At 44.5% G+C, this 22,068-nt stretch overlaps 1 protein-coding gene across 1 annotated transcript in view; it reads left to right on the top strand.

The window, feature by feature from the left end:
- ANO2 (anoctamin 2) overlaps positions 1–22,068 on the top strand; it is a 340,992-nt gene that overhangs the window by 80,002 nt on the left and 238,922 nt on the right. The window contains exons 4-5 of the mRNA XM_055315496.1: positions 1,335–1,433; positions 20,331–20,482. Coding sequence (XP_055171471.1) covers positions 1,335–1,433; positions 20,331–20,482 — 251 coding nt within the window. The remainder of the gene's footprint in view (positions 1–1,334; positions 1,434–20,330; positions 20,483–22,068) is intronic.

The raw sequence follows: 22,068 nt of genomic DNA, 5'->3' as shown, positions 1-22,068 counted from the left end.
ACACCAACTGGTCTTTGTGAATGAAGCTGGAAAATGTTCCAAAGGGGATATCCATCTTTACATAAGCTGTAACACTTTTGCTGCACGCAGAGTTGGTGTCTTCTCAGTCCTGGGCTCTGTGCTTCCTGCTTCACAAAATACACAGTAATTCAGTAGGAACCTCAAGGAGTGTAGGGGGTCAGTGGAACAAAAAGCTATGAGCATTCTCTCTGTAGAGCACACTCACTTCCCTCACTGACCCTTGGCTGTGCCCTGATGTCAGTGGCTGGCTGGCCGGTATACCAGCATCTTCCCACCATGGTGCATGGGTTCTACGTGATTTCTAGCAGTCATCTGAGAAGGGGTGCTGTCGACTTGTTCTCCTTTCTCTGTGAACAAACACCATGTTTGTAATGAATTCTGCAGGTGGTTTAAGAAGCTTCTTACCAATAATGGGGCTTTTGCCTATTTTTCTGACTTGTTTTGGTTTCCTTTCATTCTTCAGTGACAAAACTAAATTGAAAATGTCAGAAGTAGTTGCTTTATTTGTGTGCTTATTTTGAAAAGTTTGAGGTTTTATGTGAAGATGGGGAAAAACTGACAGCTTCATGTCATTTTTTTAAATCACAGACCAATTTTTGTCACACTGTGACCAAGATTACTGACTCATGGAGACCTAATTTTCAAATACTCATTTCTGCATTTTCTTTCCTTTTAATTTTTGGGTGAAATTACTACACTCACAGAATCACTTGTCCTGGGACATAGATTCATATTCTATATTCACACTAGATCTCTGTCCATGATTTATGTTTATGATGTCATTTTTCATTGCATCGTTTACATTATTATTTATTATTATTAGTTTTGGACTTAGGTGAACTACTTTTGCCATTTGGGGCTCTGACACAGCACAGTAGGAACACAGATACAAACTTAACAGTAAACAATGAAACTCTGTGAATGGGATGAGTGGCAGGCTGTTCACCAAATGCCAGCAAAAGTCCTGTAACTGCTACAAAGAGTGTGATAGGATTTCTGTGAAACTCAGAGTTGCTTACATTTAAAATCTGGGGCCATACTCATTTTAATTCTTCTTTTCCTCTGAAACCACCAAACCTCCAGGGACCACACTTTGGGAACAGTACTCTGTGATTTTTGATGAGAGCCTTTCTGGAACAGAACTGGTGAATGGGATATGGGCAGGAGGGGACTGGGTCCTGGTGAAGTTAAAAGACAACAAACACCAGAAACTGAAGAAACACCAGGCTTCTGGTTTGGGAAAGTTGGGGAGACAGGAATTTAAACTATGTCCTTCTAAGTGTTTCCATTTTTTCTTTCTTTGTATCTTACAGAATAAAAGCCAGGGATCCATCTTTGTCCGGATCCACGCCCCATGGCAGGTGCTGGCCAGAGAGGCGGAGTTCTTGAAGATCAAAGTCCCCACCAAGAAAGTATGAGGATGTTTCTTCTGGGTTTGGGGTCCTCCTGAGGGCTGGCTGGGAATAGTGTGGGGACAAGGCCAGGGTTTGGGAGATGAGGGGTGTGGAGTTGAAATGGCAATTGCCTCCCCAGGGATCCTAAGTATGGGGCAGTGATGTGGATAGGGTCGGAAGAAAGTTGGGGTACAGAGAGGGGCAGGGTTTGGGAGATCCCTTTACCACAGAGCTCCCTTGGAATATGCTTCGTGAGAAGTCAGCCATGGCCTGGTCCAGTTTCTTGGCCCCTTTGTTACACTTCCTTTCTCCCTCTTCTTGATGTCCCAACACTGGCAGGCTTTTTTTTTTTTTTTTTTCCTTTTTAAAGAGCAAACAGCAAGGAGAGCAGACAGCAAGTCTTGCTGATTGGGTCAGCAGCATGTAGGCAGAATAGCACTAAACTTGCTGTGAAGATCCTTGTTCTGGCTGTGACTCTGCCACTGAGTACTATGTGGTGGTGGCTTTCACTCATCTCTTCTGTAAAATAGAATGTTCTTAATCAGAAGAGTTGATTTTAAAAAAACCATTTGGGAAAAAATCATTTGGGGAATGTTTTAAAAATGATTGTCAAACAGTGAACAACCACAGACATGAATATCAGCTACAAACATTCTGCCAGTAAGAAGTAAATGTTTTGGGGTCACGTACCTGAGTATCTTGTTTTCACAAGGACGACACCAGGGTCTTTCCCCCTTCAGTTGCACTGCTGTATTGTCTCCTAGTTTTGGATATCTTGCTCCTAATCCCATTGTCCTCAAATGCAGGTGCCATCTTTGTCATGGCCCTCCACTCCTTGTCCACTGATGTTCTCCCCAACTCGCCTCAAGTATTAGTTTTAGACGGAGGCTTCTGCTTCTTTATAGTAGTGACCTAACCTGGCCAACCCTTTCACTTCTCTTTCTTCTGCTTCTAACTAACCTCAATATATTTCTTATCCTTTCTCTGGTTTATGTAAGTATCCAGTGTTCTCTTAATCTCATTCTGTTTGTATCTTGCTTCTTGTGTTTTTTTCTCTGCTGGCTGATCCTTGGAAAGAAGGTGAGCAAAACTCTAATGGCCATGCTATGGCTTCTATCTCCCAGGATGCTCCTTATAACAGGAAAGCTAGAGACATAGAAAAAGTGTGTATCCTTCTGTTCTCTCTTATGCCTCTTTCTTCTTTGCTCTCCTTCCCATCCTTCTTCCTTCCCCCTTCCACATCCCTCTCCTGATGCCTTTTCCTTGCCTCTTCTCTGTTCTTAGGACATCCTGCCATACCTCTTATTTCTCTATCACCTTCTCCTCCTCATTCCTAGACTCAGCCCCCACATAATGCCTGCCCTTGGTCTCTACTCATTATTTCACAGGGTCATATCTTTGAGAGCATAGATCTGCTTAAATGACCCATCTTCCCATAGAGTTACGTGCTCGCCATACTCTTAGGCTACTGGAACTGCCACCTATATAGTTTAGGTAATGCCTGTACTTGAACTTGTAGATAAGATAATGAGGGTAAGGACATATTACAATGCAACCATCTCTGAGTTTCCCTCCTTCTTTGTCTTTATCTTTTTGCATTTTAAAAATAATTCAAATATATTTGACATAACTTTGTGTAAACTTAAGGTCTACGACATGTAAATTTGATACATTTTTGTACTGTAATATGGTTACCATTATAGCAATAATTAACACCTCTGTTACTGTTACATAATTATTCTTTCTTTTTAGTGGTTGGAATAATTAAGTTCTGGTCTCTTAGTGAGTTTGATGGCTATAATACAATATTGTCTGTATTCACTGTACTGTGCATTAGCTCTCTAGCGCTTATTTCCTACTCGTTGCAAATATGTATCATTACACTATATCTCTCCTATCCCTCTGCCTTCTCCATTCCCTGGTAACCACCCTTTTACTCTCTGTTTTTACAGGTTTGGTTTCTTAGAGCCCACATATAAGTGATAGTACTTAGTACATTTTTTCCCTGACTTAATATCACTTAGCATCATATGCTCAGAGTTCATCCATGTTGCAAATGGTGGATGTTCTTGTTTCTCATGGCTGAGTGAGATTCCATCATGCACACATACCACATCTTCCTTATCCATTCATTTGTTGATGGACAATTAGGCTGTGCCTGGTCCTCCTTCCTTTTGAAGGCATAGGGTGGCAGACACTGTGCTAGATGAGTCCTCAGAAGCCCAGACTTTGTTCTGTATGTATTTGCTGGGTGATGTGGGGATGTCACTTCTTTTTTCAGAGTCCCAGTTCCTCACTTAAGGTATGGGCATCATACCTGCCCTATTTTTCTTAGAAGGCTGTTGTAAGACTCTAACTACTAACCGGTGCTATGGAAGTATGGAAGTTTATCACTGTGTCCATGTGCTGGAATATTTTTACGTGCATTCTCAATTCTTAGTGCCCCAGTCCACTTCCCTGCAGCTAGCACCACTGGACGTCCCACTGTAGAGGGTCTTTGGAGAGACACTACTGGGCACGGAAATAATCCAGGCTCTCCAACAGCTTAGAGTCAGAGAGCACAACAGGAGGAATGCACATACCAGACATCAAAGCGTGAATTAAATATTGTCTCAAATGGTGGCTTGTTAGCACAGCACAGCTCTCTATGCAAATAGGGTGGACCACAGAATCTGGAGACAGGAAAGCCAGGTGGTGGCTCCTAGAATGTTGCAGATACAACAGGCGGAGCTTTTCTCTGAAGTTTCTGGGTCCCAGACTTGACACAGGTGGACTGTTGTGGCATAGTTCTGCGGGTTCAGCCACATGGCCCCATTCTTCTTTGTATTCACAGAATGCAGTGGCTGACCTCACAGGGGATGTCATAACAAGGAGAGGGTGGGTATAATTCTGGAGGCAGGGTAGGATGAGTATGTTTTTCAAAATCAATCTGGGAACCTGATTACAAGGGTGAAGGTGTGGAGTACACCCAGTTTGTGAGATGGACCGGGAGGACAAGACTGGGCGATCTGCAGAAGGCTAGCATTGGGACCAGTGGCATTTTTGTCCTGTCTTAGTGGGTTTGGAAAGTGACCACAATGAGAATAAACCACATGTGCAGAGAGCCACATCCTGGTGGTCAGGGTAAAGCGGAGGGAGACTGAGGCATGGCGCGGGATCAGTTGAGTATCCTTCAGGCCGGTGGACATTTGAATTGTAACTCAGCAGGGTCTGGAGACCAGGAAGATGGAGAGGAAATCACAAAATTGAGATCTCAAACCTGGACAAACCCATAGTAATGCGTCCAGGGACTCGGAGTCCTGAACACAGATATTAACTGGGAGGGGGAATCTTGGAAGGAAGCATTTGTTTTCCAAAAACAACAACACGAGAGCCAGCATTTTGTGAGGACACTCCACATCCATGCACAGGAAAGGGGCGGATAGTCCTGGCCTTTGGCCCCGGGCAGCCTGAGAAGGTTTGAAATGGGTGCTTTCTCAGTTTTGCTCCTTACCAGCATTTATGTTTCTCTCTTATTCACTTTTGATACACATGAATGAACATCCTCCCACCCTTTCACCCCTTATTTCATTTATTCTCTAAGTGCTTTCTACAGCAGAGACAAGGCTGGGAACAGACAAGGGGGAGGTAACGGAGTCCATCCTTGAAATCATTTTAATCTAGCCAGAGGCCACTGAATTTGGAAGAAATGACATGCCTGGGGTGGGTGAACATCACTTTTGCCCAGTCTGTCAGAATTTCCGTGGCTGTTCTGAAGAGAGAGACTGATATTGCAGGGGCCATATTTGTTGTTCCCAGGAGCCTGTGAGGACTTTAGCATGCAAGTAGCATGCAAGTGAGCCCTTTGCATGCAAGTAGATGCTGTTAACTTCCAGCAAGTTGTACCTTTTGAGGAAAGCAAGCTTAGAGCAAATCTCTCTTATCTCCAAAACAGGAATAACAAATGTCATGGTGGGCTATTGTGAGGAGTGGTACTGATGTGGGATGCCTAACACAGAGGCACATGTAACACATGGTAGCTGGTACTATGACTTTTATCACTATTGTTCATATGTGATGTACAGAGGGCAACATGGTTGGCAACAAATCGAGTGGCTCTTTCCTGCTATTTCCTATTAGCAGTATTGGGGGGAAATTGGACCCAGTTCCTTCAACCTGCTAAGGCAGCCAGAACCCAGGCTTGGAATCTGTGGGGAGGCAGGAACAGATGGCCTCTGAACTGTGTGCTGGGGGATTTCTGTTTCCTAGAGTGTGGCTCCTTGGGGCATCCCTAGCATAATGGCTACATGTATGAGGTCGGTGAGTTTTACTACTGGCTCTGCCCCCACGAACCTGGCATTCATTTACATTTTAGCCTATTTCCCAAAACAGGACTTGTGATGGATTACGACCAAAATCATAAATACATATGGATCATTTTTAGAAAAGACACATAAAAAATAACTCTGTAATTGGAGGAAAGTAAGTTAGTGCAGGGAAAATGATAGTAAAAATGAAGAATAAAAGTGATTCATGCACATGTGACAGATGTCACTTTGAGCTTCCTGGTAGCGGGGGCACAGGGATGGACTGTGGCTCACATAATCCGTGGAAATGAGCATCTGTTTTGGCAGAGAAGGCAAACTTTTTGCTGTCGTTAAAGCATAATTGTTATGTAAAGGACACCAACAATATAAGGGCAGATTTTCAATAATGAGTTTGTATGAGGCACTAGAATATTCTTTGTATAGCCATTTCTTGACCTGCTTCTGTATAAAAACTGAGAATGTCATGTTAAACTGTTGTGCAGGGTGGATTCTAGTACAAAGTAATGTATGTAAATTTCTGATGAGCCAATGATGCAAAAACACAAGTCCAGAAATGTCATTTATTCTTTAAGTCTCTCCATGGAATCCATGGTTTGAAATATCTTTTATCTACTAAACAGCACTTATTAAAGAATAATTCATCTTTTCATTTTCATTAACTGAAAAAAATATAACTACCAGAAGAAGAAGAAAAAGAAGAAATTTCTGATTACTGTGAGATAATTGGTGTTACCACACTGAACGAATATAATTCCAGCTAAAAAGCAAAGCCACTTGGCATTTTGGTTAGCCTGAGTGGCCTCGTAGAGGAAAATATTAATTCTATTATTGTAAATATTGCAATTATTGGAAGTTGTTCTTGGGTACCTGCTACTGCATCCCAAGAGTTTCTGATTTGGTAACCATGGCTTTTGCAAAAAAGCTCCACAGTAAGACCCTCCCTCCAGCTAATGGTATCCAGCCAGCTTCAGGGACTTGCCCAATTAGGACTAGAGCACCTCTTCTTAGTTATCCAGAGTTGATCCTTGTATTAATCAGGACTCTCCAGAGAAACAGGACCCATTGGATGTGTGTGTGTGTGTGTGTGTGTGTGTGTGTGTGTGTGTTTGGGTAGTGGGTATATTATATATGTTATATAATATATATATTATCACTTGGATTGTTCCAAGTGATTATGGAGGCTGAGAAGTCCCAAGATAGGCAGGTGGCAACCTGGAGACCCAGGAGAGCTAATGGTGTAAGTTCCAGTCAAATGCCCATCAGGCTCAAGACCCAAAAAGAGCCTATTTCAGTTCAGGTCTGAGGGAAGGAAAAGATCAATGTCTCAGCTCAAACAATCAGGCAGGAGGAGTTCCTTCTTACTCAGCCTTTTTGTTCTATTCAAACTTTCAACTGATTGGATGAGGCCCACCTGCAAGAGAAGGGCAAGCTGCTTTACTCAGTCTACCCATTCAAATGTTAATCTCATCCAAAAACACCTTCACAGACACTCTCAGAATAATGTTTGGCTAAATATCTGGGCACCCCATGGGCAGTCAAGTTGACACATGAAATTAACCATCATAAGCACTTGTGCTTTTAAGGTCCATAATGCTTTTTGTAGTGGTTCAAATAGAGGTGTCCAAAAATATATGCCCAAGCCCTAACCCTGGAACTTGTGAATGTGATCTTATTTGGAAAAAAGACTCTTTGCAGATATAATTTGGTAAAGATCTCAAGATAAGATCATCCTGGATGTAGGATAGGCCCAAATCCAAGGACAGGCTGAAAGAGAATTGAGATCCACAGACATGTAGGGTAGAAAACCGGGTGAAGTTCAAAGTAAGACCCTGTTGGAGTCTTACTGGAGCCCTCCTGGGAAGGTTTTTCCCTTAGAACCTTTGGAGAGGATGCAGCCCTGCTGGCATCCTAATTCCAGACCTGTGGCTTTCACAACTGTGAGGGCATGTATTTCTGCTGTTTCAAGACACCCAGTGTGTGGTAGTTTGTTATGACAGCCCTCGGAAATGAGTACACTCTCCCTCTGGGCAGGAAGCAAGTCAATGATCCAAGACCCAGGTGTCAGGTAGGCTTGTGGGCTTGCTCTGCATCCCAGGAATCCACTTTGCATCTTCTCTGTTCATTCCTCAGCACTGGGCTTTGGGCTTGTCTAAAGAAGACTTTGTGCAAGCATCCTCTTGCATGATCTTTCCATGTTTATGCCTATTTCATGTTCCAGATTTCTGCTTTGATGAGATCTGAGTCTGAAAGTGGCTCACCTTAGCATACATGCTGTAAGGAGACCCAGTGTGGCTGCAAAGTACTGTGTATATTCAGTTCAGCAGTTGTTTTCCCACTTGTAGTTCTGCTTCAAAGGTAACTGTGGGTTTGATGAGGTGAAAGCTTCTGCCTTGGTAAGGGATATATGTAAATAAGGATGTTAGCTTCCCCACATTTCATAATTCATAATTGACTTGAAGAGAAAGGGAGGTAATAAAACCACTCTCAATGCTGTCAGTTAAAAACAAAATATCTGAAAATAAAAGGACTTAAAACTGTAGATATAAGTTGGGAAATAATTAAACTGAGTTTAAAATACAGCTTATGCTTCTGATGTGCTATGTTCTTTGATAGGAGTGTTATATGCTTTTCATTTTTATCCTCAAGACAATATGAGGTAGGTGCTAGCTTTAGCCCCATTTTATAGATGAGAGAACCAACTCAGAGAAGTTAATAAGCTTATCTTAGATCACATGCCATGAAGGGGTTAGATCTAGGACTCATTTCTGTCTGACTGCAAAGTCGAGCTACTACCTGACCTTACCAAGGAGTCCAAAATGAGGCTTGAGCTAGCATGGTCTAGAATAGCATTTCTCAGCAAATAGCATAGAATGGTGGTGGTCTTCCATTCCGTTTTTTTTTTTTTAAGATTGTACTTATTTATTTGAGAGAGAGAAAGAGCACATAGAGGGAGACTGAGAGGGAAAAGCAGACTTCCCACTGAGCTGGCAGCCCAACACGGGACTTGATCCCAGGACCCTGAGATCATGACCTGAGCCAAAGGCAGTGCTTAACTGACTAAGCCACCCAAACACCCCTGGGCTTCCATTTAAAAAAAACAACTCATAGTCTAACAAAGTCTAGAAACACTAATTATTATAGTGAATCTGAGCAATTAAAAGTTCTGAGAAAACTTGTAGTGAAGAACATGGTTCCATTTTATCCAGCTCTTCCTGCTGAATGCTTGTAAATTATTTGCGGGTGTATTCCTAGGTATCCTAGGGAACCAGTCATCTGTAGAACATACTCTGGGAAACTCCATCCTAGATAAATATTCCTGGGCTGGGGGGCTGGGAGGTAACACATCTGCATTTTTCCTTTGTCATTGCTTTGGACTGGCATGGTGATTTACTTAGCAGTCCTGGAATATAATATCTTTCTCACTTGTAAGGTTCAGAGGTTGGACCTTGACTTCTCTGTCATATCTTTAAAATGCTGGGGTCCACATGCCAGCCAAATGACAGTAAATTTGTTCATTCTCTCTTCTATTGTTGATGTTAGCAGAGGGACCTGAGGACAGATACTCCTGTGGAGTCATTCACAGTCTGATTGTGTCCAAATACCTAAAAGTGTCCTACATCTGCCGCTTCTTCAAGCTGTGTGTTAAATGAGGTAGTACACTTAGCCTGTGGATCCCTACTCCATATATGGGGCTGCCCTTTGTCCCTGAGCCCAGTAATGTCACTGAATTTTCTCTCAGTTTCCCTGCCCATGCCTCTCTGTGGAGCCTACTCTGAGCTCCCTGATTTTAGACTCTTGTCAAGAGGGAGTACTTTACTCTCTCTTCCAGGGGCTGGAGCCTTTTAAGATGCTTTCAGTATTTGCCTCTGGTCCTGGAATGATATCCCCATCTTCTCTAAATACACAATAAACAATAAAGAAATTCCTTCTTAGTGACCCAGCCCAAATCTCACTTTCCTCATAGAACCTCCTTCATTCCTTACATGGATTTTTTAGGCAACCTACAGTCAGGATTTTTTCATCCAGTACTTTTTCCTTAACTACTTTGGGTGCCTTACTCTTATGTCTCCAAAGGTGCCATTAGCACTCTGGCCCCTCTCCCAAAAGTAGGAACTATAGTTTGTATTTTCTCTGTATTCCCTGCAAATTCTAGTTTGGTGTTACCTAAATAATAGATGAATAGTAAATATGAGATTGATCAGCTGATGGATGCCAGATCGAGCTTGCTCCCCCAGCCCCAGGACCTTCTGGCAGTTGTGATCCACAGTGTAATAGCAGGGTTTTCAGCTCGCAGCTGTGTACAGTTCATGCAGTCTTCTAGAACAGGAGGCACATTCTTTTCCCTCCTCACTCTGGCCAACTTGTCCCTTCATCGGGTGGTGAGCTAATTACTCTTTGGGGGCTGTTTTGATAGTTCATTGAATCCTCTCTGGTGATCAGAAAAGAAAAAGGAGGAGAAACTCGATGAGCTTTGTCAAGGATAGAGAACCTGTGGGCCTCTGGTCACAGGGAGAGGGTCACTGTCTGCTCAGCCTTCAAGATGCCTTTTAGGGCAGACTCTTTTTATTATTACTGGCAGTAATTTTTAAATGAAGCAGAACTGTTGGTGTTTACATAGGGTTGGCTGTAGATGGGGCCTTGCCCCATGTTGTCATTGTCTGTTCCCAGACATTTGTTTTTAATAGAGGCGTAGCTGAGAGGGTAGAGTTTGTATTTGATATCTTTATGGGCTTTTGGTGCACACTCTTTGATTGCTATTTAAATAGGCTGGAAAGAGTGCAGAATACTTTGACTTTTTATTCCTTTTTTGTTTTCAGTAATGCTTCTCATTTTTCAAAAATAAAAACAAAATAATTGATGCCACCTACGTGTTGTAGTTTGAGGAAGGAACCTGACATGGCACACGGCCATGTTCTAGATATGCATATGGGCCTGGTGAGACCGCAGAGGTCTGGCCCACCTGGCTCCATCAGTGGATAAGTCTGTTGCAGGGCTTAAAAACAGTGAAGCTGAAAATATGTAAATGTAATGGGAAGTGAATTTGAATGGTTGTATTAAGTTGTTTTAAAGACTCGGGGCTAAAAAATGGAGATAGAGGTGGTGGCTTTTCTTTCTTTAGGCTCTCGAGTCTTGTCCTTCTGAACTGGGGTAGTACATGCCAGCCTGGGGTCAGCTGGGACCCAGACACCAGACCCAGTGCGGCCGGGCAGTGGACAGACCATTTAATTTATCATCCCAAGGTGTCCTTTGAGGGTGGAAGAGTTATTAATGATCATGCCAGGACACAGTACTAGATGTTGAGTATGCCAGGACTGTCCCGAGTAACTGGCCCATGTGGGTGCTCTTCAGCTCGGCCATGACTGCTCCTGAGGGTGTTTGGGGAGAGGAGAGGCAGAGACGCAAGTAGGGGCAGTCAGCTTCTGGCTCTTAGGGCTCATGGATGGAGAGCTCTTCTTACCCATTAAGAGCTGGGGTTGGTAACATATTGACTCTTAACACCTCTTTAGATCTGATGTTACATTTTCAGAAATTTTGCAAGCTGATTGTTACAGCATTGGTAGCTTGAAAATGACCAGGGTAGGCATTATTTATACCATACAAATCCACAAATGTTACACATCAGCAACCCCCAGCACCTTGTTCCAGTTAGTTGGTAAGTGTTTACCAGCATTGGGTGGATAAAAGCCCAAGGATGGGCACTGGGTGGAATGGCAGAGCGGGACCACTGATGTGTCCCATGGCCGGGGCTAGGTCCAACCTGAGGGTGTTCTGTGATTCCTGCTGTGGGCAGGAAGGGCTGTTAGTCAGAGAGGGGCCAGGAATGAGACAATGTTTCTGCCAGGGACTCTAAGTGGATGCCATATCTGCCACCTCTGGTTCAGAAACTGATTTCCTGCCACTCCCTACTTGCTCACTCTTCTCTAGCCACAATGGCCTCCTTGCTGCTCCTCCAGAATGCCAAGCCCGTTTCCATCTCAGGGTGTTTCGGTTTGCTCTTCTGTCTGCCTGGAAGACCTTCTGTAACTACCCCCAGAACTCTCTTACTTCACTGGGGACATATGAGCAGAGCCATATGTCCCCTTCTCAGACAGGCCTTCCCGACCACCCTATGTGAGGTAGGCCCCCTGCCACTTTCCACCCCCTTCTCTTATTTTTCCTTTCTAACACTTGGCACTGCCTACTCCTGAGTCATGTATTTGTCTTCTTGTTTGATTGTCTCCCCACTACATTGGAAGCTCCATGAGGACAGGGATTTGGTTTTGTGGTGCAGGCAGCACCTAGAAGGGGCCTAGTATAGGGCAGGCACGAAACCAGTATGTGTGAATGAATGAATGATGAGTAATGAAACACATAGCACACCTAATCTGTCATGGCAGGGGGCTGCAGACTGATGCTGAATGGGCTCTTGAGGCCCATATAAGGGCATTAGGGAGGACCACTGCCATCCCTTAGGGCTGTCTGTAGGGGTGGGGCTGGCAGCACATGTACCCTGATGGCCATCCCTGATCTGGGTTTTCAGCTGCTCCTTCAGTTGCCAAGAAATGTTTGGGAAGAGTCTCACTGTACCTTGAATGGGGCTAGGTTGTGTAGAGGGGGTTCATAGCCTTTTTGGAAGGCCGTATTTTTCACTCAACTACCGACCCATCCATCCACCCATCCACACATCCATCCATCCATCCATCCACCTAGTGAATACCTGTTGAGTATCACTATGTATGAGATAACCCAGCTGAGAGTGGGTGATGCAGTGGTGACTACAACTGGTCCTGGCACCATGTGGCTTCGGGATGGTGAAGATTCAGATGATAGCTATATGAACTGGGAGGCACCCACAGAGGAAAAAGCAGGATGGACGGAGAACCAACCAGTGGAAATTAATTTAGGTGGGGGGCAGGGTGAACGAAGGTGCCATTTGAGCTTAGACCTGAGGGCTGGGTTGCGGTTGGTCAGGTAGAGAGGGTACCTGAGAACCTTCCCAGAAGAGGGAAGTACATATCATCCAGTCCCCAAGGTAAGAAAACCCCAGCCAATGCGGGGAAAATGAGAGGATGATCGCACGCCAATGTGCGTGCAGTGGGAGGCAGGAGGCACGGCTCACAAGGCTTTGTCAGCCAAGTCAGTAGACCATATTTTTAAAGTCAGCAAATGTTCATTCATGTGTGGAGGGCATACCAAAACAGAAGAACCATGAATGAATATAGAGTTAGGTTAGGCAATGGGAGAATGTGTATTTTGTACATGTCACTTTCCATGCTCACTAGTGCTTCAGACAGGAAATTGACCTGTAGACACCAGTAGGGATGAAAAGACCACTTCATTTCTACTGTTGGTGTCACACAAAGTCTCCCTGTGGGATCTAGGATACAGCTGACCTTTGGGGCTCCTACTGCTGTTTTCACTTTGGTGAATAGCTTAACACTCACATGCAAGGGTAAATGCTCCTCAGGTCCAGTGCAGAGTGTGTGTGCACATGTGACCCACCCTCTGCCCTCAGGTACCAACATGAGGACAGGGGGACAAATTCTGCTGCATTTTAACTTTACTTCCTCATGACTTCTTTAGTCCAGAGGCTTCTACACTCCTCCAGCTGGTGGTTTGTGATGCCATGCTCCACACTGACTTCTCAGTGAGCCTGTGTCTTTTGCAATTAAATGTCAGTAAGTGGTTGTGATGATAATCTTCAGCCCAGCCCTCCCTCCCATGATGAGTGAGCTATCATAAATAATAACAGTTGGGCCTCCAGTGACCAGAGAAGCAGAGGAAAGCATAAATAGACGAAAAGACACAGGTAATCAGAAGTACTAGCTTTTGGGTCATGGGGTGTGTAAGCAGACACGCATGCTCACAGCTGGGCTCACTCTCCATGTTTATGCCTGGTCTCTGCTCATCTCACTGACTTTTCCTACAAGTTGTAAGGAGAAGCCTTCTTAGGTCACTACTGTTAAGGGACTCATAGATAATCAAGATTATGTTATTTATAGCTTATATTGTTACACCTTCTCCTTGATCTTTGGGGTCATTGGACCTCTTCATGTTCCTATGACATTGGGCATATTAATAAAATTTTCTGTGCCTTGTTTCTTTAGCTGTAAAGTGGGGACAGTACTATGTATCTGTTCATGATAGATATAACCATAGCCTTGGTTCTTTGCATCAAGGAGGGAACATGATTCCCATGCAGGAAGAAAACAAATCAGCCCTTAGACTACAGTGCTGTGTCCCTCCAGAGGGGAGAGGCAAAGGGAGACAAGGGGGGAAAAAGAAGTAAGAAAAGAAGGAATATCGGTAAACCTTTTAGACTGTGACAATGAGGCCAAAGTGAGCTTTTATGAGAACCACATTTGAGCCCTGGAATAAAAAATAAGAGCAACATACTTTAAAAATTATTTATGATTTTAAGCACATGAAAGGCGTATCGTGTACCCAGGGAGGGCATAATGGGGAACAGCTGGCTAACATGTGTCTTGCCATTTCTGAGGATGTTCATAATTCTCTGATGTCCAAGAATAACAGTAATAACGATGCCGCCGCTGAGCATATTAATGATAATAAAGAGGATCGGGGTGCCTTTCATGGATCCTGCTGGACACAAGAGAAGAGCCTGGGCTGCTGGGTTTGGTGGGACTGAGAGGGAGCTCCAGCCTATGTCCCTGGCGGATCATGGAACCCTTCCAAGGATCAAAGGTTGAAGGAAAGAGCCTGGATGGGGAAGTCTGAAAACCCAGGTTTCAGGCCTGGTTTCACCACTGACTCTGGCAATTCCTTGCACCTCTGAGTCTCAGTTTTCCCACCTGTAAAATAGCGATGCTAATACGTCTTGGTAGGCATGGTTGCAGAGTTTTCAGGGAGCCCAATAAAATGGGGCTTGCTGAAGTGCCAGACACATGGCAAGGCATTCTGTGTTGGAAGGGTCATCACTATCTTTGTGCTTCTCCAGCACTTGGCAGATCAACCACCAAGTTCAGCGCCTGGCATCTAGGAGATGCGTACAATGTTGAAACACAGACACATCATGAGTGTTTCTTTTTCATTAAATGTTTAAAGCTGTAGAATGTTAGACTTGGACAGTACTTTATAAGGCACGTAGTCTAGTTCTTTCTTTTATGATTTGTTAAGTGGATCTGGAGCAGTGCACAGTCTAGGGCTAATTATCAACACTGCTGAGTTGACCTGAGCACTCTAGCCAGTGCCCTGTGGATGAGGAGATTTTCCATTCTGCCTGATGGGAAGAGGTGCTATTTTAAGTCCTTTTAGATGCTTCTTTGTCCAGGCTCAACTAGTTCTCTTGTATCCATGTGGCCAAATACTCATGGGGACCTTTTGCAGACTTCTGGGGCTACCTGTGACGCTCTGTCCTTGGGGCTCCTCTGTCCTGTGAACTCCAGTTGCCTTGTCCTCCCCAGAATTACAGCTCTGTCTTTCAGTCCAGGGGGTTTGATGGGTTCCACTTGTCTCCCCTTCCTGTCCCATGGCTGAGAACCTATCCCAAGGCAGTGAGCTGGAGCCACCCAGGAACCATCTTGCTTGTTTCCTGGCTCCCGGAAACTTTGTTGCCCAATGGCCAGTGTCCTGAAAATAAAGGTCTTGGTCCATTGGAGCTGCTGTAGTGAAATGCCATGGGCAGTGTGGCTTATAAATGAGGAATTTCTTTCTCACAATTCTGGAGGCCAAGAAGTCTAAGGCCAGGGTGCCTGCATGGTTGGGTGAGGGTCCTTTTCCTTATTCATAGCTGGTCCTTCCTCGTGTGTCTTCACATGGTGGGAGGGGCTCCACTCTGATGACCAGTTCAGCTCCCAAAGGCCCCATCTTCTGTACCATCACATTGAGCATTAAATATTTCAAAATGGGAATTTTGGGGAAACACAAATTTTCAGACTACAGCACCCATTATTTCATGTTTTTTGTCTGGGTGTTTTGGTTGTTTCAGGGAGTAAATCTGGTCCCTGTTACTTCCTGTTACTCACATGGTGGGAAGTGGGTGTTCCCTGGTTCTCCCTTTAGAGATGAAGAACTTGAGAGGGAGAGTGACTTGCCTAAAGTTCTGCTCTGTGGCGTCAGCAAGGACCAGGACCCCGGTCCTTCACTTAGTAGACATTCTTGTGTTCCTGTTGTGATCCAGGCACACAGGGTGTGGTCCCTGCTCTCCAGAAGTTTACAGTCTGCTGGGGAGACAGAAAAGTGAGCCAAGAATTAGAGAAGAACATGATAAATTGTATTACACAGGTATTCATTCAGAGGGTACTAAAGAAGCATGACAAGAAGTGAGTGGCCAAGAAGTTTTTTTGGGAAAATTGATATTGAAGCCTAGTAGTGAAGGAGAAGTAGGAATAGTCCAAGTGAAAAGGGAGGGAAGAAGTTTCAGGAATAGATCCAATGCATGCTCAGGCACGGAGGTAGGGAGTGGTTCTTTGTCTTATAAGCTTAGTGTCCATGATATTGTGGACACCACAGATACCACGGGGCCACCCACCTATGTTTTATTGTCGGTATGTGTCTGGCTTCATCCCCCAAGAGTCCCTGAAGTCTGGGAAGTCTCTTTCCAGCATAAGTCAATCAGATCTTTCAGCCTGGGCATGTTTTTATAGGGGCTTGGTCAGGGCTATGGATGTTACCTTGATATTTCTGGTGAGACTCGCCTTCTCCAGCTTTTACATTTTTCCTGGAGGCATATGATATTGCTTTCAATGATTTTGAGTACCCATCCTCTCCCCATCAATAAACAGTCAAAACTTACCCTGACCTATGCCTGGTCCCTCTAAAGACACAATATAGGTGCCTACTCCTCTTAAGTGTTTCTCTAAGTGAGCTCCACTAGATCCACTGCCACAGTGAGAGTCAAGAACTGCAGGGAGGTTTTCAGCTAATCTGCCAGAACAAAGCTTCGAGATAGTTGCTGGGTTATTAATCTGTATCAGTTGAATACAGGCATTCCTGGCCTCTGCTGGGGCTGGGCTCCCAAGTACCTTTGTACTTGGTGAGGACAGGAAGAGAGTCAGAGTCTTTGGGCTTTTGACTTTATTCTTCAGTCTGGTTTATTTCTTCCAGGCCTGTTAACTTCTGGCTCTTCTGTCCCCAGCCTGGGCTGCTTCAGTGGCAGCAACTGCCATCGTCAATGCTAATTTCCTCAAAATTTATCATTCATTCAGGCAGTCAGTCAGTCATTCAAAGATAGGGAAAAGTTTGGACAGTATCCTGCCTTCATGGAGATCATGGTTTGGTAGGACAGCTGGACATTAATCCAATAATCTTTCAAATAAATTCTCAAATACAGGAGAGGAATTTGAGCCCATGAAATACCGTGAAGGTGGGACTTGACCTTGTCTGGAAGCCAAGAAGGACTTTCCCAAGGAAGTGATGATTGAGTGAGGCATTAAATGTGGACAGAGTTGGGGTGGGGGCAGGGAGAAGATGAAGAATATGTCGAGCTCTGAGCATGTTGGGAAAACTGAAAGAGGGCCAGCAGTTGGGTGAAGTGAGGAAGGGAAACATGGAGACTCTTACAGGGTTTGCATTAAGATCTTTCTGTTAATCCATGGGCTGTGTTAAGAACTTTGCTGTTGGGGCAGCCCGGGTGGCTCAGCAGTTTAGCTCCTGCCTTTGGCCCAGGGTGTGATCCTGGAGTCCCGGGATCAAGTCCCACGTCAGGCTCCCTGCATGGAGCCTGCTTCTCCCTCTGCCTCTTTCTCTCTCTCTCTCTCTGTCCCTATGAATAAATAAATAAAATCTAAAAAAAAAGAACTTTGCAATGTAACTGTTGAAGGCTTCTTTCCAGAGAAGTGATATGATCAGATTTTTTGCTTCAGAAACATCACAGTGTCCCCAGTGCAGAGAGTAAATTAAAGGTGGACAAGAGGAGGGTTGCCAGATGAAATACAGGATGCCTAGTTAAATTGAAATTTCAGATAAACGATGACTACTTTTTTTGTCTAAGTGTTTCCCAAATGCTGCATGGAACCGTACATCCACTAAAAAATGGCTCACTGTTTATCTGAGATTCAAGTTTAACTGGACATCTTGAATTTTTCTTTGATAAACCCGGTAACCGTAAGCACAGGATGTGGAGAGATCAGTTCCTGTAGTAGTTGAAGGCAGGCTATCCAGACTAGGAAAGCAGAGGTAGACATTGAGGGAAGTGGACCAAGAAGTACCCTGGTGGATCTAAATCTGTCATCCCAAGGCATCTGGAAGACAGAGTCCATCAGCTTCCGTCCTGTTCTGAAACTTCGATTTCCATGCAAGTGCCGTTGAAAGACACATGGTGATGGGTATAATGAGCACCCTGCAGTCTCGGTGCAGGGCCACCTGCCTGGTCAGTACCTGCCCTCTGGGGATGACCTGTGAGGTGTGTGCTGGGAACCCATGAGGGGGTCGTCTTGTTGCCCACATCCTTCTAGGCCCAAGGATTCCTGCATCGCGTTGATCAGTGTGTGAAGGAGAGATTTGTCAGAATGGCCAAGAACCTAGGGACAATAGAGGCACGATTATAAGTTACACACTGTTTTCCCCCCATGGCAACTCATGTTGTAGCAAATGAAGCAGTGGAGCAGAGCATTCAAGAACACAGACTGCCCGGGGGTTCAGCTGTTCCAGCAGTTACTAGCTGGTTTAGACGGTCTATGTGCTGTAAGATAACCAGGCCATTTAAACCCTTCAATGCAGCTTGAACTTTTCTACCTTTTCGTTTGCCCAGAATATCTTTTCCTGCATCTCTTCGAGCCTTATTCATTCAAGCTATTTATAAAGTAATGTTAGTAGAAGTATGATCAAACAAGATAAAACATGTATAGAAAATAAAACAACTGCCCATCACCAGGGAAATGACTAAACAAATTAGCATTTACATCTGCTGTGTAATTTATTAAGGTAGTTGTATATGAACTGACCTGGAAAGATAATATATCTGTGATATATTCCTAAGTGAAACAGGCAAATGGTAGAATAATACATGAAATATGATCATAGTTGTGTTTAGAAAGGAATGTGTGTGGAGAAGGGGATGAAATGTACTTTAAATTGTTAATAGAGATTTCCTCTGGAAAGGAGGGAAGGATTGGGTTGAAAGTAAAAGGGAACTGCTCACATTTAGTTAACATATACATTTATGGTTTTGGTTTGTTAACTAGTTGAAATAATATTTCATTAGAAATTTTGTTAGAATAAACAAACCATGGTTATGTTTCAGTTGTTAGATTGGGAATGTTCTTCCCCTCCCCCTAACTTATTATTTTATTAAAGAACAAAATGATAACAAAGTTACCTTTCTGTGAAAGCCCAACAGAAATCCTACTCCCTGGACGAAACATTTTTCTGATGTGTCAACTGGATGTACTGTCTCCTTTTTTGAACCACCAAATACTTTTTGTGACTTTCGTGGCATTTCTCTCTATCTTGTATTTCATGCCTATTTTATTGCCTCTCTAGATTTAAGCCACTGGAGGGATATCGTGATAGAAGAAAATCAGCTTTCAAGCTAGAAGATCTGGATGTTGGCTCTTGCTCTGATTTTCTTTTGCAGTATGACAAATTAGCCCAAACTTAATAGCTAAAAAACACAGTCTCTTTTTTTTCTTTCTCATGTGGTTTTGGTCAGGAAGTTGAGCAGAGCTGGGCTGGATGGTTCTTTTGTTCCATGCGGGTATTGAGTTGGATCACTTGGTAGAATTTACCTGGGTTTTGAGCTGGACAGGAGGGTTCAGGAAAACTTTGCTCACATGCCTGATGCATGGCCCAATAGCTGAAAGGCTGGACTTAGCCTAAGTTCTTTCTCTTCCTACTTGGTGGCCATGGACTTCCTTCTAGTGGACCTGGGCTTCCGGAGACCAAGGCAGACCAAAACAGAACTGCCCATCTTCTAAGGATGCAGCTGGCATAGTGTCACTTCTGCTGTACCAGTTAAGGAGCTACAGAGTCTGCTCAGATTTAAGGGGGTAGGAACAGAACAGCACCTCTTAAAAGGAAAATTTGTATAAAAAGTTTGTGGCCATCTTTAATCCATCACAGCTTTGCTATGAGAAGTACAACCTCCATGTCTCAATGACTACATCTATAAACAAGGAAGACCAAGAGCTACAGTGTATGCAAAAGCACCCTGTGCATTATAAAAAAAAAGCTATATGGACTATAAATATCAGTAATTGTCTTGGTACTAACTCGATGCCTCGCTCAAGGCACATACTTGTTGGAGGTTTAATGCTTTGAAGGCGGACTCATTTATCAGATATTTCCTAGGAGGAACACAAAAAAATGGATGTGGATGATCACATAGGGGCATGGTGCAGCTGTAAAGTACAGACTTCGATTCGGTTGACATAAGTTAGATCCACGCTGTCACTCAGTTACTATCTGTATGACCTTTCTTGATGCATCACAATTTTCTATGATGGGGAAATTAAGGCTCAGAAAGGGCCAGGGCCCACACCCTTGTGAAAGCCCTGGGCGGTGGGGGGCTGAGGGGAAGGACAGGGCTCTGCTTGCTTCTCCCAAACTCCTCCTCTTTCCACAGTGTGCCCCACTGGGGGTGTGTGTCCCGTGCCACTGTGGTTGTGAGTCATTCTTCTTGCAGTTGGATATGGCCTCTTTTTTAGGCCTGGGGCTTTGCCTTTCCTAGATGTACGAGATCAAATCAGAAGGCAGCATTGCAAAGAAGTTCAACGAGCTTCTGCAGAAGCTGAGCTCACCCTTGAAGCCCAGAGTTCCAGAGCACAGTAGCAACAAGATGAAAAACCTCTCCTACCCGTTCTCCAGGGAGAAAATGTACCTGTGAGTATGGGAGCTGTGGGTAGGGACATGAGAGGGGGCGGGAAGAGAAATCAAACACCACTCAGTGCCTTGGCTCCCATAGCAAATGCCCCAGAGCCTGGGAGATGGGAGGGGTGGGACTTGCTCTCATGGCCAATTGTTCCCTGGCTCTGCTTTCTGAATCCCCTTCCCCAAGTGAAATTATCCCAAAGATCTCCCCAATATTTGCCCAATGGCTTGCGGAGACACCTGCCATTTCAGTCCTTTTGCATGATGGATGGTGAATCATGGAGCACATCACCATACACTTCAGGGCTCTGTGAGAAAATGGTCAGAGACCTGTTTCCCTTCTATGGGGAAATGGTTGTGCTCAGTTCCTAGTCTAATAATAGGGTTTCAACATACTGCAGTCACCCAGAGAGATGGAGGACAAAGCTTCGGGATTCTTGTATCCCCAGCTGCTTACTCATGTACTTACCTCAGATGCCAATTGCAAGTCCACATTATTCCCAGTGCTTCTGACTTGCTGGCTGTAGCTCAGAGGTTTCCATGACCTCCTCTTTGAGTTTGATTACTTTGCTAGAAAAGCTCATAGAACTCAGAAAACTAGTTTACTCACCAGGTTACTAATTTATGACAAAGGATACAAAGCCACAGCCAGATGAAGAGATAGAGAAAGGGAGGTTCTGCAGGAAGGTGCTGGTGTGCTTGTGGAGGTTGGGGTCAGCAGGGTGGCACATGGAAGTGTTCTGGTTCCCCAACCTGGAAACTCTGCAAATCCTTTCCTTTTGTTTTATTTTAAAGCTTTTGTTTTTATTTATACATGAGAGACAGAGAGTCAGAGAAACATAGGCAGAGGGAGAATCAGGCTCCCCATGGGGAGCTCCATGTGTGACTCAATCCCAGGGCCCTGAGATCATGACCTGAGCCAAAGGCAGATACTCAGCCACTGAGCCACCCAGGTGTCCCTCATTTTGGGTTTTTATAGAGGCTTCATTACAAAGGCATGGTTGATTAAATCATGGGCCATTGGAGATTGATTCAACCTTCAGCCCCTCTCCCCTCCCTGGGAATCAGGGGTGAGATTTAAAGTTCCAAGTCTCTATTCGTGGTTGGTTCCGCTGGCATCCAGCTACTCCCCTCTCCATCATTAGGGGATTTCCTAAAGTCACCTCACTGCCATTGTGCCACTCCAGTTGTGGTGGAAGGGGGGAGACAAGACACCCATCTCAGCCTTAAGCGATTTCAGGCTTTTAGGAACTGAGGAGAGGAGATCAAATATTATGACAAAGATGCTCCCATTCCTCTTGTTACTCAGGAAATTCCAAGGGTTTGGGGCGCTAGGGTCAGGAGCCCAGGGTGTATTCATTGTAAGTCACAATATCCTCTCCCCTCATGAGATGGCTATTCACATACAAACGTCTTTCTCTTATGGAGAGGGAACCAAGGCCCAGGGTCTGTCTGTGGTTGCACAGTATCAGGTGGCTGAACTGGGACGGGCACGCTGATCGCCTAGCCTGCCATTCTTTTTGTGCACTGTGCTACTTCTGTGCTTCCCCTTCTCTGGGCCTTCCTTCATGCCAGCCAGTGCTGGCATCTGAACTGCC

Source organism: Nyctereutes procyonoides, unplaced genomic scaffold (genome assembly GCF_905146905.1).
Source record: "Nyctereutes procyonoides isolate TBG_1078 unplaced genomic scaffold, NYPRO_anot_genome, whole genome shotgun sequence".
In the NCBI taxonomy this organism is placed as follows: Eukaryota; Metazoa; Chordata; class Mammalia; order Carnivora; family Canidae; genus Nyctereutes; species Nyctereutes procyonoides.
The sequence above is the reverse complement of the archived record's forward strand: the minus strand, read 5'-3'. Positions and strand labels throughout refer to the sequence as shown.